A 19,881-nucleotide genomic window follows, 5' to 3' on the forward strand; every position below is an offset into this window, starting at 1 on the left:
TAGATACTTTTACATAACTAATGAGGGAAAAGAAAACACTACGAAAGAAAGCAATGGCTATCCCCTTTGCTGATTAACTTGGACTGATTCAGCTTTTAAAAACTTTCTTTGCCGACATGCACCACTTTCTCAAGCCCCAACAAGTAATACAAATGGCAGATGCATTCAGACCGTAAACAGGGCAGATCGAAAAATGCCTGCCCTCAAAATACAACGGTCATAAAAACAGAATACTTGTTAAAAGACCTAAGCTTTCTAAATTAAGAGACACAGACAACCAAACATATTCTGTTGCAGGAGTTAGGGGGATCTGACAGTCCATTTGGGCTTAAGTGTCAAATCAAAGCCAGTGCTTCATTAAGAGCACATTTGCACGCTCACACTCAGTGATTACAGAAGCTCGTAATGGAAGAGAGAGCCATCAACTCAACAATAACACCCCTAGCAGTTGTCATCTGCAGCCGCTGATTCCTAAAAGCTTTATTCGATAACCATTATCATGGAAGCAGCAGCTATTTCTAGATAACTCCCAGAGACATCCCCCTATCGTCGCCCCACACTTAATGCTGTATTTGAGAGGGGATGGGGCCTTATAATCTATCTAGCCTATAATACTGCTTGTCCATCCAAGGCAAGGCGGTTGCTGCCCTGCCCAGAGCAACTTCTTACACACACACATATACTGCTTTTTAAACATCATATAAGGCATTTGAGCCCTATCCCTGGGCGTAAAAATAAATAAAACTAGAGCTACTTTTGGACATCTAATATAGAACATATTCAATACTAGCTAAACAGATTGTTGAAAGTGATAAAAAAGGCAATGTCATTGGCCTTCAAAATTCAATGTCAAAGCTTCTTTGGCATGTTTCCCACACCATGTGGTGAGGGCCAGCGTTGTGGTTCACAACTCAACAAGAGCAGGTCGGCATAGTGATAGATGCCAACCCTGTGAACGGAGGATGGCAGGTGTGCAAGGAAGTGTTGATGCTAGGTGTGCCCGGGGCAACAGATACCACTATGGCTGATACACAGCTGCACATCTGTCTGTGTCCTATGGTGTGTGTTGCCTATACAGTTACATCATGAGGTCAGTTATCCTACAGTGTTCCCCATCTATACACTAGGAGATGAGTTACTGGAAGCAGAGGACGAAGGCTTCTTTAATATAATGGTTAGCAGGAGTAAGAGTACCAACCTTCAATAGAATTATAAAAGCCCTCTCCGAAGGGGAACATAGCATGTTACCGACAATGAAGAGTATAGGACATAAATCAGTGTTTCTAAAAGAAATGAAAATATTATAATGTCTATGTGATTTGCTGCCTTATACATTAAAAGAGAGTACTTCATAGATACGTCAGTGGGAGTACAGTCTGGCCACAGTGATGCAGTATGAACAGGTGGGAACATGCAGGGTATAGTAAAAGAGTTGTGCAGCATTCACCACTTCCATGTCCTCTGTGTGACCAGTGGCCACAGTAGATGATGCTGCGCTGGCATAAACCAAATTGTTTCTGAAATATTCAAGCTTTTTCTTCGCTCTACTTTCAAGTGATGCAATTTCCTTTTAAAAATGTTCTTATGGTAAATAAAAAGGCCGGGAAAAAGCCTTCCAACATCTGAAATAAACACAGTGAGCTCCAAAAGTAGTTGGACAGTGACAAATGTTTTGTTGTTTTGGCTCTGTACTCCAGCACTTTGGATCTCAAATGATACAATACCATGAGGTTAAAGTGCACACTGTCAGCTTTAATTTGAGGGTATTCACATCTGTATCGGGTGAACTGTTTAGAAATTACAACACTTTTCTTTTGGGCACAAAATAATCAAACACAACCAAAACAAAACAGCAAAAGCGTCCAACAAGTCCATAAAGTCACAAGCTTGATGTAATCATTGCATGCTAGGAATATGGGACATAATACTAAACTTTTGACTACTTTAATACACATTTGTGAATTCGGCCCAATACTTTTGGCCCCCTAAAAATGGGGAGACTATGTACAAAAAGTGCTGTAATTTCTAAACAGTTCACCCAATATGGATGAAAATACTGTTAAATTAAAGCTGACACTACGCACTTTAATCTCAGTCATTGTATCATTCAAATCCAAAGTGCTGGAGTACAGAGCCAGAACAACAAACCATTTGTCACTGTCCCAATACTTTGAACTCACTGTATATACTCAATACATTTCCTTTTCGCAATAGTAATGACATAGTGAGCATCTAGACAGCACTGTGTCCAAAGAATAGCCTAATTAAAAGTGGTTAATATAACTTTACAATGGAAAACAAAAACACTTTCTACTGGCGCTGTTGAAGTTCTGTCTCAGACAGGCTAAAAGAAAAATCTTCCCTGCATACCTACAATATCTTGTGCACACACACACACGCTTAGACAGTAAGTAGATCCTCCTGCAGAGTGCCTGTGGTTGGCTGTGGTTTATTAATGACGATGCTGCAGTAGTGAGTGGGATCCAGCCAAGCCGGTCTGTCTCTGGCGAGGAGGGGCTGTTTCTCTGGGGCTTTCATTAGGCTCTGATGACATCCCCACACGGGTACCAGCTAGCTACAGCCTCTGGATCACTATCCCTCTATCCACTATCACACAGAAATACAGCAGCATAGAAATGTAATAACTGCAAGAACAAAGCAGTGACTATCAGGACTGTGTTTGTGGGGGTGTTGTTTACTGCTACTGTAAATGAAATATTTACGCCACACTAGATATTAATTATCCTCTACAATTAGGTGTTAACAGCATTCAGCTGTGAAGACAGGATTCAATATTCCAAATGTCATAGTGGACACCAACACATTTAAAGTGCTCATTATGCTGGAGTGAGAAATAAAATGTGCATTTGGTTCTCAAGCGTGCCACTGATTTGAGAAAAGCTATTTTCGCTGCCTTCAGGCTCGTCTCACTCAAAATGTTTTTGCCTGAATATATGCCATTCAATCTGCACAGAATTAAAAAAAAAAGGTTTTATTCCAAATTGAAATTTCAAAACTGTCAATTCAAATTAATTTGATTAGACTTTATTTCAAAAGATAATCCACAGCCTGTTATGCAACAGAAACCGTTTACTCCAAACGATAAACATTTTACAACGAAAACAAATTCCTATTTAGTAGGTCCCTTCCCTGTTTCGTTTGCTTCCGTTTGGTTCTTAAAATGGTAAACGGTTTCCATTGCAAGACTTACTAAACACCCCCCAGTTGTCTGGTCTATGAATGTTTAGGATTTTTGCGAAATGATCCCTGGCTGTCTGCCCTTTCCCTCCTTAAACTATGTTGAAACATGATCCACATACTGCTAAAATAAAGCCAAACAACAGAGTACCACAGTATGAGTCATAATACCCAGAAAACCTAGTGGTCAAACAGGGAAACTGTTCCAACCGTTTTTCAGGGTAAGCAGGGTCTAAAATTAACAGCTGCCAAATGCGTGATGATTTTGGAATTGGTGGGTAAGATGTCTATTTCACCAGCTACATTAGCGGGTGGTCAGGGCTCCATAGCACTCACATTTGTGAATAAAAATTGTTATGTATGATCACATTTATAGTAAAATAAATGCTGCAGTAGCTGTTTTCAAAGTATTTCTGCAGTTTTGTTTCAAAGCTGGTAAATTAAAAATCGCACAAAGTCAAAGAACTACGAATCCTATTTAGCCTATTCCACATCGCGCTGCAACATTACCTGGCTGGGGGCTGTGCACATGTGAAGAATGGAGTAAAATATTCATTTTTGAAGCGCTGAACACATGCATAAAAGTTGGTCTAATTTACTTGAAACTAACGCCTACTGAAGTGAGACCGTCTTCTGTTTCTTGGCTATTTACATTGTTTTGTTCACAAGCTAGGTTGTTTTTCTATGTTTGAATTTCAACAGCTAGGGAAGAGAAGACAACACTTCTATTAGTCAGACTCAATCTCACAAACAGCGTCGCACTACCACGTAACCTCCCGCCTTTAAAGGGGCAGGTGAACATTTTTGTTTCATCTGTGATACTTTGGTTAAAAGACTATGGTCACAAATGTAATCAATCAATATACCACAGTTACTTTTTACTAGTAATACATGTATTGTTTTAGAAAAAATACAAAGCACGCTCATCCGGTTTTTGTGTTTTGTTGGTGTAATTCTAGCAGCAAAAATGTTCTTCGCCTGGTAAAAACAAAAATCAGAGTGGCTGGTAGATTATTATTTTTTTAAATCTACCTGCCACAGTGCCTGATATTATGACATCTTCACTGTGGGGCTCTATAGGCTTGCTTGTCCTGTTTGCCTCATGAATCCTGACCAATGATGTGTATAACCCTGGATTGCTGATGCTATGTAATGGCCAATGACAGTGCCATATTGGCATTTCCCAGAAGGAGCAGTCCTCCATAGGAATTAATGGAATTCTACAGTATTTCAATAAAATGTTAAGAACAAAATTACATGCATTTACATATTTCTTTGTTGTAGTAGGGAAAGTAACATTAGTACAAAAATATATATTTGTATTATTTTTTTATGTTTTATATTCATGTTCAGTTCACTTACAATATTGGCTCAAATATGATAGTAAGGAGATTTGAATTTAACATTGAGCTTATACTGGTGCTGTTCGCCATATAATTTTTTAAGCATGCATTAAGGTGTCTAATAGAATATACTTGTCAAAACTGAATAGACATTAATAAATGCATTTCTATAGCTTCCAATATATTTGTTTTTACAATGGAAGACAGTGCAAAATGGCTGCGCAGTGGCTTCAAACTGCGCACCCTGTCAGTCATCTAGGGTTGATACATATCATTGGTCTTGACATTTACCAGTAATGTCCCCCACAGAATAAGGAACCGCAACACAGATCATTGAGAGTCGCGAGATCAAGGAGCAGGGTTTTTCCCTAACATGTGGCATTTTAAATGTGGGACATATCATGGCGAACAGTATGAAATTGTGAAACTGTGGCTTGAAGAGGATGTTGGGTGGTTTAAATGGAAGATTTACTAGCATTAACTACAATTAAAGTCTCTCTAGACATGCCACGGAATAAGTAAGGGTTAGCTGTTGCACTCAGTGTACTCCACTCACCAGCCGCCACAGCTGAACACATAATGAAGAACATCCCCACTGCGATCCTCTTGAGGGAGGAGGGCAGCAGGCCTCTGCGTTTGAGGATGGGGTCCACCACTTTGTCCTTAAGGGGGATCAGCATGAGAATAAGCACTGCGTCGAACATTGTCAGCCAAGCGGCAGGGAAGCGGAACGTGATCTGCCGGGAATTCAGAGAGGGGGAAAAAAACAAGAGAATATGTACAAGAAGTGCAAAACATGAAAAACAATAGAAAGTGTCAGTGCAGTCGAGTCCAGTGCTTCAGGGGTGAGAGGGGATGTGCTGATGGCCTCGACACTGTATTGGCGCCCTCAGGTGGACAGAACTAAAACTGAACTGAAGTTAAAGTTACATTAAAAATTGTTATGAAAGTATCCTTTACATTTCACAAAATTATGAATACAAAGATGAATCCTACCACTCAAAAGAACAACTAATCATTGACCAGGATCATTCAGAATTTCTCAAAGCTATGCACTGTAGGTTTGTTAACATGTCCCAGCAGCAAGTGTGTTAGGGTGTAATGGGAAATAGACTATTGCAGTAGCAAATGACCATAGATGGAGCGCACATTATTATTATAACATAGCTATAGATCTAGAAGTCCATTGACAGAATACTCTTCGTAATTATTCACATGAAAATATTAGATATATAAAAATGTTTTCCCATATTGATTTAATGTATCTCGAAACGTAGCCTACAATTGTCATTTCTGCTAGAATGAGAAACAATGCTACAGCAAACTGCATAGGCCTGATTTATTTTGAAATTCAAATGTTAAGTGCCTCCTGAACTCCAAACATCTGATGGTCCCGTTTATTGCCCGACTTAATTTACATTTCTTAGACTAACTGCTGGTAATTTAAACATTGTGCCTTGACGGTATGAGTTTGTCATAGCACACTTTCATGTTTTGGATAAGTATTTGCACTGAGTGAATCTAGTTTGAGAGGCAGAGGTGCCCCAGTAGGCACACACTAACATGGGTAAGGAAGCACATTAACATTGGTAAATGTTAAGCAGAAAAATAGCCCAGACGAGAACAGCTACTCTTCCCTTGGACTGAGTATGCAGAGAAAACACCTTAAAAACACAGGTGGACAAAAGTCTGGAAAATGTGGCTTTTTATTCAAGAAGTCTCTGCACTTTGGAAGACTAATGACTCATTCATATTTTTGGTTTTTCCTGACCTTTGATAGGATAAGATACAGCTCAAACGTGTCCTCAGAATCTAAGGAGCACAACATTACTAAGGTAAAGATATCTAATCTCACTTCCCTTTTCATTTTAAGGACTGCTTAGAGTAGGGTGAAAGCAGTTCCTTTTTTGGAAACAGATATTGCATGCTGAGAATGAAAATAAGTAATTACATTTCCAGTTTAAATGACACTTGAAAATGTTAAGACCTTTTCATAAAAATCACTATCTGAGAAATGTTCATTTCACCTGAAAGCTGTTTTGAAAGATAGTATTGAAATACAAATGGAAATCTGAATAAGTGGAATGCTTTTGCTCTTTTAAGTCTTAAAGATGGATGTTTTAGCACGCTAGAATGTGTGGTTAAAGAGCAAGTGTTTCAGTTCACATTTTACTCTACACTTCCCTTACCAAATGCCAGAGACAACTGAATCTAAAAGTATCAAGTAGCAACAAACCCAAACCACACTTTAACAGGTGCTCGTCTCTCCTTTGAAGTCATACAATATGCATATATTATTGTGGATTAGCCAAACACCTCCAATGGGCTACTCCCTGGGAGAAACGGGGGCACACACTACAACAGATGGACTGGCCTAGTCTAGTCAAGAGGCATCACCCAGGAACATTATGTCTGAGAGAAGCACAAGAGATACAATAAAAACAGATTGCTTATGTGATTAGGTCAAACTTTTAATCCTCTGGGCTTTAGCAACCTTGACTGCTTCCAACTGTTGCCTCTGATGCATTATCACCGACCTAATGGCTCATCTCTACAGGGAAACTAATCCTTCCCATTCTGAATCAGGACAGACAACTGTAATATTTAACCTTCAAGTTAAAGTAATGGGCAAAATGTGAGACTATCTAGCATTTGTTCAAAGCAACAGTGATCATCATCATCATAGCACAAATGTTGGCACACATACAGATAGCAATCAGCCGGCCCTGCTGTGCTCTACAGGGGGGCACTTTTTTTAACGGGACTTTTTAAATGGGTTTTATAGTAAAGACATGTAATTTAACTGTAAAAATGTATTACCTTTTAATGTGGCCTGAACAACCAGTCATGATGTTGTCATCTCATTGTTAAACAAATCACTTCATAGGCAGCATGCAAGTTTCAAGTTTGCTGGCCTCCCGAGTGGCACAGTGGTCTAAGGCACTGCATCGCAGTGTTTGAGGTGTCACTACAGACCCGGGTTCAATCCCAGGCTATCAGACAGCCAGCCGTGACCAGGAGACCCATGAGGCGGCGCACAATTGGCCCAGCGATCTAGCCACTCCTTGTGGCGGGCTGGGCGCCTGCAAGCTGACTTCAGTCACCAGTTGTACGGTGTTTCCTCCAACACATTGGTGCGGTTGGCTTCCAGGTTAAGCGAGCAGTGTGTCAAGAAGCAGTGCTGCTTGGAAGGGTTGTGCTTCTGAGGACGCATGGCTCTCGACCTTTGCCTCTGAGTCGGTACAGACTAAGACCAATTGGAAAAGGGGTAAAAGTAAAACAATACTAATAAAGCTCATATGCACATTTCTCAAAATCATTGTGACTTGGTTTATCATAAAAATCTGAATTAAAATGATAGAAATCTAAAAGTTAAAATTCTCTGCCATATGGACACTGAAGCACAGTGAACCATCGGCAGCTAAATAAATGAGTGCATGCATGGAACTCAGGAGAAAGTCTAGAGCAGCATTAACTAGATTCAGTCGCGGGCCGCTTTTTTCTAGAGCGTATGGTTGCGGTGCTGGAACATAATTGCAAAGCATTTGTAGACTGCAAGAAGCCCCCCCCCCCCCCAAAATAAAAATGCAGCAGTAGACCTATACATTCCATTGTAAACTGTGTAAAAAATACAAAGCCGACAAATAAAAACAGTAGAGAATGTCCTGACGAAAATGTAGGTTCTTTAAAATCCATCCATCTCTCTACCGCAAATGAAGTGCAACGTTTGTATCAAATTAGCTGGGTACATCTGGAAGAGGTGCAAACATGCAACATTGTATCAATTAGCCTATTCCTGGCCCCCTAAGAGTTTCCCACACCAGTGTACTTTACACAAGGAGACTTGGTGATTATTGAGGGGGAAGAGTAATTTTCAAATACGGTGAGGATTGAGAAACTATTATTATTCACAATGGATGCACTTTTTTGTTTTGTTTTAAGACTTCATTGACATACTGTGCGAGGTGCAGAAACAATTACTGAGAAGCTCAGCTTATTAGTGCTGGAAGTGGTGAGTGAAAACAATCAGAAATCACACATCCCCAAACAGGCACTTTCCTACATTTGCGTGCAGCAGGCCAGGTACTTCTATGCGTGCACAGGCATGCGCGCTCCCTCGACATTAACAGGACAGAGAAATCAGACAGGCTCATTTCTCACATGGAGCACTCCAAACAAAAGACAAAGAAAAAAATGGACTAAACTCGTAAATAATGGTTATGAAATAAACCAAAACTTGTTTCTCGCAAGTGTAGCTGGTTGTGAACTCTGCAAACGTGTCCACCCTGAGAATGGTAAACAACAAATTAATACATGCATTATTAATACAACACTTTACTTGACACCCAGTGTCACAACACAATATGGCACAGTCATAACAGCTGACAACCTGTCATAATAGTCACAACACTCATGTCACATGTTATACCTGTTGTGAGATACAGTATATTGCGTTATTTTATGACTGGTTATCACACCTACATAAGGGTTGAAACCCCACATTTAGTCAATTGTTTTGTGTCCCTACCAAGAAGTTTCCGTTTGTTTGAAAGTTTGTTTCTTAAGTTTTGACATTGTTGTAATCAGTGCCACGCACAGACATTTTGGGTGGCATGCACTCAACCACAACAAAAAAAGATTGAAAAATAAAAGGGCACCCAAAATACTTATTGAGCAAATATTACAAGAACAAGGGAAAGCAGCCCCATCTGATGAGTATTTAGCAAAACTATTATGAACTGGAATAAATGCTGCACTTAACAATGACCAATACAATTCCAGTCAAAATAGAAGACGGCAAGAAATACTTTAGCCTACCATTACTATAATCCAAATCCATGCCACTATCATGTATCCCAGTGGTTTCCAAACTTTGACCGCGACCCCAAAAAGGAATGGTAGAAAACGTGTGACTCCCGCACACGCAAATGCACACAATCTATGCACAAATGTAGCCTGTCATTACAGCCATAAACAGTGATGCATTTTCAAAATAGGCTACAGAAATAAACTGCATTTTACACATGCATTTGGAGCTGAGTCATTCATGTTAGCAGCCAATATCAACTAGGTATACACTACCGTTCAAAAGTCACTTAGAAATGTTTTCATGAAAAGCACATTTTTTGTCCATTAAAATAACATCAAATTGATCAGAAATACAGTGTAGACATTGTTAATGTTGTAAATGACTATTGTAGGCTTACAGAGGCCCATTATCAGCAACCATCACTCCAGTGTTCCAATGGCATGTTGTGTTAGCTAATCCAAGTTTATCATTTTTAAAAAGGTTAACTGATCATCATAAAAAAAAAAACTTCTACAATTATGTTAGCACAGCTTAAAACTGTTGTGCTGAAAAAAGCAGCAATTTAACTGGCCTTCTTTAGACTAGTTGAGTATCTGGAGCATTAGCGGGTTCGATTACATGATTACATTAATGGCCAGAAGCAAATAACTTTCTGAAACTCGTCAGTCCATTCTTTATCTGAGAAATGATGGCTATTCCACGCGAGAAATTGCCAAGAAACTGAAGACATCGTACAACGCTGTGTACTACTCCCTGCACAGAACAGCGTAAACAGGCTCTAACCAGAATAAGAAGAGTGGGAGGCCCCGGTGCACAAATGAGCAAGAGGAGAAGTACATTAAGAGTGTCTAGTTTGAAAAACAGATTAGCCAGTTAGCTTGGCTGCTTGGCAACAGTTGTGAGGTCAGAAAGCTCGGATCAACCCTACTCCTTGGCCAGAGCGTCCAGCGCGCTCTGAACGCTCCAATTTACGAACAGACAATCTCACAACTCTGAATTTACCAACGCCCAGAGCGCACTCTGGCACTCCAGATCGAATTTACGAACACACCCTTGGACTAAGAAAACGCACTTTATGACACTGTCAAGAAGCATTATGACCATCATAATCACATAAGCCAAATAGGCCTATCACATACAGTTGAAGTCGGAAGTTCACATACACCTTAGTCAAATACATTTTTTTTTTTTTTTTTTAACTCTGTTTTCACAACTCCTGACATTTAATCCTAGTAATAATTCCCTGTCTTCGGTCAGTTAGGATCACCACTTTATTTTAAGAATGTGAAATGTCAATAGTAGAGAGAATAATTTATTTCAGCTTTAAATCACATTCCCAGTGGGTCAGAAGTTTACATACACCAAATTAGTATTTGGTAGCATTGCCTTTAAATTGTTAAACTTGGGTCAAACGTTTTGAGTACGCCTTCCACAAGCTTACCACAATAAGTTGGGTGAATTTTGGCCTATTCCTCCTGACAGAGCTGGTGTAACTGAGTCAGGTTTGTAGGCCTCCTTGCTCGCACATGCTTTTTCCAGTTCTGCCCACAAATTTTCTATAGGATTGAGGTCAGGGCTTTGTGATGACCACTCCAATACCTTGACTTTGTTGTCCTTAAGCCATTTTGCCACAACTTTGGAAGTATACTTGGTCATTGTACATTTAGAAGACCCATTTGCGACCAAGCATTAACTTCCTGACTGATGACTTGAGATGTGGCTTCAATATAACCACATCATTTTCCTACCTCATGATGCCATCTATTTTGTGAAGTGCACCAGTCCCTCCTGCAGCAAAGCACCCCCACAACATGATGCTGTCCTTCACGGTTGGGGTGGTGTTCTTCGGCTTGCGAGCCTCCCCCTTTTTCCTCCAAACATAATGGTCATTGTGGCCAAACAGTTTTATTTTTGTTTCATCAGACCAGAGAACATTTCTCCAAAAAGTACGATCTTTGTCCCCATGTGCAGTTGCAAACCATAGTCTGGGTTTTTTATGGCTGTTTTGGAGCAGTGGCTTCTTCCTTGCTGAGCGGCCTTTCAGGTTATGTCGATATAAGACTTGTTTTACTGTGGATATAGATACTTTTCTACTCGTTTCCTCCAGCATCTTCACAAGGTCCTTTGCTGTTGTTCTGAGATTGATTTGCACTTTTCGCACCGAAGTACGTTCATCTCTAGGAGACAGAACACGTTTCCTTCCTGAGCGGTATGACGGCTGCGTGGTCCCGTGGTGTTTATACTTGCATACTATTATTTGTACAGATGAACGTGGTACCTTCAGGTGTTTGGAAATTGCTCCCAAGGATGAACCAGACTTGTGGAGGTGTACAATTTTTTTTCTGAAGTCTTGGCATATTTCTTTTGATTTTCCCATGATGTCAAGCAAAGAGGCACTGAGTTTGAAGGTAGGCCTTGAAATACATCCACAGGTACACCTCCAATTGACTCAAATGATGTCAATTAACAAACTGGATATATTTATAAATTAGTAACAATGTCTCAGCCCATGTTCAAGAATGCCATTTTTCCTCACTCATTTTATGTTATTTGAAAACGAAATCTCCAAAATAGTTATGATTTTTTGAACAAAGCGATTATTATTATTCATTTAGAATTATATACAAGGCCCTTGGATATTCACAAATATATTATTAACCCTGTTATTTGCAGGACAAATATATATTATTATACAACAGAACTTGACCAACTGCTCACCAGACACAGCAAGGGCCGTCCGGACCGTTATGCTGTTCTGCTATAGCCTAATAAACAAATGCAGGTGGCTAATATCTTCAAAATGCTTTATTATCCAAATGTAAAAGCATATACTGTACAGTATTTCTTCATCAGCATCTTCATGTTTTCGTTAATAAAATTATGATAAAAACCGATGCCGATGTTTATTTAGATATGGATCCATAACGAATTACTATGGGAATAAATATCACTGAATTACAGAAATATTGGAACAAAGTTGTCTAATGAAGGAAAACAAATTGTTTCTTACTGAATAATACTCTTTCAAACGCACACAGTCACATTGTACAGCGCCATTATGGCTATTAGCAGGTAGCTGGACAATAGACTTGCCTAGAAGGAGGGTAGGGGGAGAATTCTATCGTCAAATGTATTTCTAAGTTAGATTGGCTGTATCACAACCGGCCTTAATTGTTTGCAATTTTAGTTTAATCCACCAGAAAAGACAAAACAAATAAAACAAAAAGTATTATGTATCACATCCGACTGTGATCGTGCGCTGCCCTATGTGACTCCCAGTTGGCCTAGTGTTTCTCTCCCTCTAAAAACAGAAATAAATGTTTTGGCCTTTAAAAGTATTATTTTGGCCTTTATTCAGATTTTTTTTTTTAAACTAAAGTGAGTGATTTGTAAACGAAATAACCTCCAAAATATCATTCTATATTATCAAGTTGATGGCACAGTCATATAGCCCGGCACCTACATAAAGCTGAGTGACTCACTCATTCATGGCTTTGGATCAAAGTAAATAAGTACCAACATTCTTTCTTTAATAAAGAAATGTTTTGGTTATCCTGACCTGGACACCATGTACAGTACGGGCTATTAGCAGGACAATACACCTTTACCAACACCTCTCTGTATTATGATAATTTCTGGATGGGGCTTCCCGAGTGGCGCAGCTGCATCACAGTGCAAAATGCGTTGCTACAGATGCAGGTTCGATACCTGTGCCGGCTGCCACCAGGAGACCCATGAGGCGGCGTTTGGTTTTAAATTTAGAATCCTCTATGTAATTATTGGCGGAGAGTCGCGTCATATTTTTCCATATACTGTAGGTGACACGAGTCTCACTAGTGTTGAGTAATGTGCTGTTAAAAGTGGTATAGGTCTTGGGTATTGGTTAGACTGCAATTATACAATTAGGGTGTAGAAATGTTATGCTCTTAGTGTAACCTTTAATTAACTAGGCAAGTCAGTTAAGAACAAATTCTTATTTACAAGGACAGCCTACTCCTTCCTCCCTGACGGGGAATTGAACCCCGGTCTCCCACGTGCCTGCAAAATTGCTCTGCCATTTCCTGGTTGCAAAAATTCTAAACAGTTCGCCTAATTTCAGTTTGTATAACAAAACAAGCAAGTATAATGTAGAGAATCATTGTACCATCTAAACCGCTGTGAAAAATACAAAAAAAAAAATAATAATAAATATATATATATATATATATATATATATATATATATATATATATATATATATACAGCTATTTGAAGCTGTACAAAACCGAAAGTAAATGACGCAAAAACTAAACTTAAGTAGCATAGAAATACTGCACATAGAATCTACCGCTTTTTAGACGTGCTTTCAATGAGAACGACAGATCTATTATTCACATTTTGTCGGGTCAAATCAAATTTTATTTGCCACATGAACCGAATACAACAGGTGTAGACCTTACTGTGAAATGATTACTTACAAGCCCTAAACCAATAATGCCGTTAACAAAATATTGACTAAAACTAAAAAGTAACAATACAATTACAATACGAGGCTATATACAGAGGGTACCAAGTCAATGTGCGGGGGTACAGGTTAGTCGAGGTAATATGTACATGTAGGTAGGGTTAATGTGACTATGCATAGACAATAAACAGAGAGTAGCAGCAGTGAAAAAAAAAAATGCAAATAGTACGGGTAGACATTTGATTAATTGTTCAGTAGTCTTACGGCTTTGGACCTGGACTTGGCGCTCCAGTATCAATTGCCCTACTGGAGTCATTGACAATTTTTTGGGCCTTCCTCTGACACCGCCTAGTCTAGAGATTCCGGATGGCAGGAAGCTTGGCCCCCGTAATAGTAGTCCCGTGTGGCTCAGTTGGTAGAGCATGGTGTTTGCAACGCCAGGGTTGAGGGTTCGATTCCCACGGGGGACCAGTACGGAGAAGAAAAAAAAAATGTATGAAATGTATGCATTCACTACTGTAAGTCGCTCTGGATAAGAGTGTCTCCTAAATGACTAAAATGTTTTTAAAAAATGTAATGTATTGGGCCGTACTACCATCTATAAGTCGGATGCCAAGCAGTTGCCAAACCAGGCGGTGATGCAACCGGTCAGGATGCTCTCGATGGCGAAGATGTAGAACTTTGAGGATCTGAGGGCCCATGCCAAATCTTTTCAGTCTCCTGAGGGGGAATAGGTGTTGTCGTGCCCTCTTCACAACTGTCTTGGTGCATTTGGACCATGATAGTCTGTTGGTGATGTGGACACCAAGGAACATGAAGCTCTCGACCCGCTCCACTACAGCCGCGTCAATGTGAATGGGGGCGTGTTTGGCCCTCCTTTTCGTGTAGTCCACGATCAGCTCCTTTATCATGCTCACATTGAGGGAGAGGTTTGTCTCTGACCTCCACATAGGCTGTCTCATCATTGTCGTGATCAGGCCTACCACCGTTGTGTAGTCAGCAAACTTAATGGTGTTGGAGTCATACTTGGCTATGCAGTCGTGGGTGAACAGGGAGTACAGGAGGGGACTAAGCACGCACCCTTGAGGGGCCCCGCGTTGAGGATCAATGTGTTGTTGCCTACCTTTACCACCTGGGGGCGGCCTTATAACACACCTTCCAGAATAAGAAAGAATCAACCGAGGCTCAGTTTGAGTTTACCTGGTGGGTGCCGGCGCTGCTGTTGGTGCCTGTGCTGGTGTCAGGAATCCTTAGATGTAGGCTCTGGAGGAAATACGTTGTCTGCATCTATAGCACAATGAAAATCAAATAATTACACTAGCAATGTAGGCCTACTGTACATGTTCAAAGTCCCCAAACCATCACTATATCTTAAGTTGTAATGCTATTCTGCCTGCAATAACACTGAACAAACACACCGTTGCTGATGTTACATCATGTTGCTATGAAAACTAAAGCTGCTTTGTTACCATAAGGAGGAGAGGTTAATGCATCTCTCTTACCTGAAAGTACACAGTCCAGTATGGGATAAGAGCAAAGAACACTGGGAGAATTTTCAGCAGTGCTTTCACCTCCTCCACTTTCTCCTCAGGGAATCTCCCTCCATAAGTCACCTTAGCTCCATCCAGCATGGTTGGCTTAGCCCTTAACAAGAGAAGAATAACACAATTTAACAACTTTAAAAGATGTACAAAGCGGCTACTGCACGCTTTGATAGGGGCCGTACAATTCTGTAAATATTCCTTAAACATAAACTCAGCTACTATTAAACTAAACTCTGGAGATAAGAGACTTAAATCAGGCCTTTTTTGTTTATGTCTCTCCTTTAAATAATGGCACTTCTGGCGAAAGGACACATTTTCTACTAAAGCCTATAATCCCTATCTCTTGAGAAAAAGCCTTAATAAGGAATTCTTGAAACGCTGTAGGATTGGCCAATTTAAAACATTGAATGTCAAGTTCTTGAACTGATTGTGCTACTTAGGTTCAAAGTCAAGCAACAGCACTCCAGAATAACTTCCTCCAAAATGAATGATGATGAATGCCAGGGAAGCCCACAAAAAAAAGTACAGGCTAGGGATCAAAGAAGGGTTTAACATAAAGAGCTACGAGCAACACCTAGTGGTGTGGTACTATCTTGGATTAGAGAAGAACCATAACATAGCCTTCTTTTTTACTCACAAAGTAGATTATAACATGTTTGCTACAAAGTCAAGATTATTGTGTTTCCATTGAGATCAGATAGAGCACAGCCTCTTTCAAACCTTTTATCTAGCCTACATATAGATTCTGATACTACTAGATGCATTTCCATTGGAACTTTGAAGTCAACCCAGGTTGGGCTAACTATTGGGTTTCCACTGCGTCCAGAAATTACAAATGATGTAATGTTGCTAGGTAACCAATATGTGACTGCAGCTAGCTTAGCTAATGTTACTAGCTAGCAAGATGTTGAAGAAATTAATTCACCCTCACCATGCAGTAAATAACATTACTTATACTCCTGCCAGTGCCAGCCAGACTCAGAGCCATGTATGTAGCTTGCTGACATTAGCTAGCTAGGTAAATGTTTAGCGCCGTTGCTAGCATAACAGGGTAGCTAACATTCGAGAGCTAACTTTTCTCATAAAAGTTTGTGTAGTGCAAAAATGAATGGAGGATCCAGCTATGGTGGTAATTTGCATCATGTGTGACTACTGCAGTAGTGCTTGTCCATGTGCTAGCTAACAGCAACAAGCCCAGACGAGCTTGCTACCTAAAAATGTTGACAGCATCCAGCAGTGATCAGCTTGGTGGCTGTATAGTAAAAGGCGTCACCAGCCAGAATTCTAATCGAGCTGGCACCAGTTGTGAAACTGGGCTGCGCGGGCCCGGATTTCCCTCGACCCAGCTTGAATTTGAGATTTCTATTTGAGCCACCTTGAATTTGGCCCTAATTGTATGTGCCAATGGAAACGGGGCTTTAGTAACAGCGGTGATCTGCCTGGCCCCTCTTACCGTAGCAGGTTGGGCTCTTTGGGCTGTGAGTTGCAGCAGGCATAAACCAGGATCTTGAACAGGTCAGTGAAGGCACTACCGTCAGCAGGCTTGTTGATGAAGACTGTACGCCCCAGCAGGAACACCAGGAAGGAGACACCCAGGCACACAGCTGGAATTATGTACCCCAATTGGAAGTTGATGTTCTGCTGGATGTAGGCCACGCCACCCAGGGACAAGATGGCCCCCAGGTTGATGCACCAGTAGAACCAGTTGAAGAACCTGCGAGTGGCCTCTGGGCCACGATCTTTTACCTGCAAGGCAAAAGGGATTGTCATGGCAAATAATATCATTATCATTCTGCTCTCCATGAGCATCTTTAGGAAACAAAACAGAACTGTAGTATCATATCAAACTCAAGACATAGGCCTAACATTGTTACCTAATAAGATAAACACCCTAATTATATTAAACACCCTAATTATATTAAACATTTTATTGTATATACCATCATTCAATGGCAGTGAATAACATCCACGTGATAAACAGTGCTAACATCTTCCTTTTATTCCGTGCTTGACAAAAGAAATGGGAAGGGGAGGTAACTTTGTGAAAAGCAAAATAATTTCTAGTAATTTATGAATAGGCTAATCTAATCATGTTTTACAGGTGAACAAGATTTCTATGAATCCTGCTCAGTGGCATTTACCTTTTTTCCTCAATATTACTTTGTGAATCCCATTGAAACATTGAGAAATCAAAATGAAACAAATCTAAACCAATCACCCATCAAACATGTGGTAAATGACAATGGGATTGAAATCTATGCTAATCAGTCACCAACTGAAAACATTTTGGGCCAGCCTGGGTTAGCAAGATCAGAGATTTCCCACCGAAACTGGCTTTCCTCTTTCATTAAGGGTCTTACGGGTAGGCCTAATACAGAATTTTGATGAGAAACTTAATGGGACAGATGTACATCAACTTAGGAAGTGAAACTCACAATTACTCATCTAGCATTCTTCTCAGCCTTAGATGACTGGTGTGTTGACTAGACCTGATGGATGGCATTACCCAAATGTAAACTTCATGATGAAAATTACAAAAGGGTAAACCAGCAGGGGCCTGGCTGATTGAGTTCTTGTGGTAAATGTAGAGATGACAGGCGTACTAGATCAACATTTAGCCTATTCCACAACTACCATTTCAGTCCATATACAAGGCTGACCAAAGTAAGATCATGTTCAGAAATTAGGATGTTAAATGGGATAACATTAGCAACAGTACAATACATTGAGCCTTTATTGAGTTTTCCTTTGACCTTAAGAAGCCCTTCTGAAGAGGTCTTAATTGAGAGAGAATGCTTTGCTTATTCATAAGCTTTACTGTACCTGGTCGGCCCCAAATGGAGTGATGTTGGACTTTACTGTTCCTACACCTAGGGCGATGAGAACAAGGCCTGTGTAGATCACTGGCCCACAGTAAGGTGCCCGTGTGGGGCAGGTCACATTGCTTGGTGGGGTACTGTTTGAGCTCAAACACTCTGCAGGTTGCACTGGAAATGCAAGTTCATCACCACATAGGGCATTCCTGGAGTAGTCATATGTGATAAATGGGAAAAACAGCATGCCAAGGAAGTATAGAATCAAACTGCCAGCAATGGTCCAGAACTTGCCCAAATATGCATCAGCCAGCCAGCCACCAAATGGTGAGATCAGGTATGTAACCCCCATGAACATCAGGGGGGCCTGGCTGGCCTCAGTCCCCTCCCAATAAAATGGGCTACTGTTAAGGAAAAGAACCAGGTTGGAAGTGATGCCATAGAATGCGACTCGTTCCAATGATTCTGCAAGCAGAATCGTTGCACACGCTAGTCTTCTGCCCTGGAACACTGACACAGGCCTGCAGACAGAGCTGCTGTCCAAAAGAGGGGTGTTCTCACTGGCATCCCTGCTGGCCATCGTCAGCTGATTTGAGATGTTTACTGGAAACCGTCAACCCTAAACAAAATGAACACGAGATTATGATACGAAGCGTTATGACAATAATTGCAACAGTTAAGATGTTGAAGAAATTACAACAGGGTGGCCCAGCTCAGTTTGAGAGACACTTGCTGAATTTGGTGTGCTTCCTGGCACCAGCATACTAGCTTCAGCATGATTATGATTTGCATAATAACATTAAGAAGTAGTATACTGTACCTTCAATGAATGACACACTTTCCAACGTCTGGCATTTAGACTCCTATCTTATCAGTTTGTGCTCGACATGCCACAAAATCAATCAATGCGAATATCTACTCGGGTAACTAGTAATGAAACTGACAATCAATAACTGGCTGTCAAAGCTCTGGCGCATGACTGTGAATTCGTTCAGCAACATCTAAATTGTGTTTTTTTCCCGCATTCCGTAAACAGATGGATCGACGTCACATAACACCACGGACAGTTTAAGCGAATGAGGCAGTTAACACCTACATTTTAGAAATCTGCGTTTTGTGCAGTTGCTGTGCTATTTAGTCCGCCCACTTAATGTATTTTAGTGAAGCTCCATTGGCAGGAATGGAAACAGGCTCATACGCTATTGGTCGAAAAGGAAGATATTCAATACTATTTTCTTCTACACTTCCTGGAGGGCTTGCAGATACGTAAGAAGGCGGGGTAGGGGGTATGAATAGTCATGAGTCTCGACATAGAACCCGTTGGGTGATTGGTTGAGCCTACTTGGGAAATAAAATCCTCACCAGCTACCTACCAATCTATTTTAGCTTAACTGTCCGATCATTAAAAGAACGAGCCCACTAATTGTTATTTTTACCTTTCCACAAACGGTCTGGCATGTGTTGCTTTATGTAAGAAAGTTAACCAAAATGTATCAAAGAATAGGTCATGCGTCCACTATTAGTTAGTGTGTACTGCCTGGCCAGTAAACTCGCTAAGTACATTTAAGTAATTAGCTATCCTCCTAAATGCGGTGGTCAGTGGATAAACTAAGTTGAAAATATTTGTCGCCAGTTATTGTTGCCGATGGTGTAATTATATCTAACCAATTATTTATTTACACTAGATGACTGTTAGGGGGCTCTGTGTTGAAGCCTCCGTGCCTCCATC

The 19,881-nt window shown here is 40.5% G+C and overlaps 1 protein-coding gene across 1 annotated transcript in view; it reads right to left on the reverse strand.

Moving 5' to 3' along the window:
- LOC106585531 (solute carrier family 15 member 4) overlaps window positions 1-19,289 on the reverse strand; it is a 36,217-nt gene extending 16,928 nt beyond the window's left edge. The window contains exons 1-6 of the mRNA XM_014171842.3: window positions 18,973-19,289; window positions 18,163-18,771; window positions 16,793-17,085; window positions 15,298-15,439; window positions 14,996-15,082; window positions 5,098-5,278 (exon numbers count right to left, since the gene is read on the reverse strand). Of these exons, the coding sequence (XP_014027317.1) occupies window positions 5,098-5,278; window positions 14,996-15,082; window positions 15,298-15,439; window positions 16,793-17,085; window positions 18,163-18,732 (1,273 nt within the window). The 5' untranslated portion in view covers window positions 18,733-18,771; window positions 18,973-19,289. The remainder of the gene's footprint in view (window positions 1-5,097; window positions 5,279-14,995; window positions 15,083-15,297; window positions 15,440-16,792; window positions 17,086-18,162; window positions 18,772-18,972) is intronic.
- Between the last annotated feature and the right edge of the window lie 592 nt (window positions 19,290-19,881).

The sequence above is a fragment of the Salmo salar genome, chromosome 24 (genome assembly GCF_965601325.2).
Source record: "Salmo salar chromosome 24, fSalSal1, whole genome shotgun sequence".
NCBI lineage: Eukaryota > Metazoa > Chordata > Actinopteri > Salmoniformes > Salmonidae > Salmo > Salmo salar.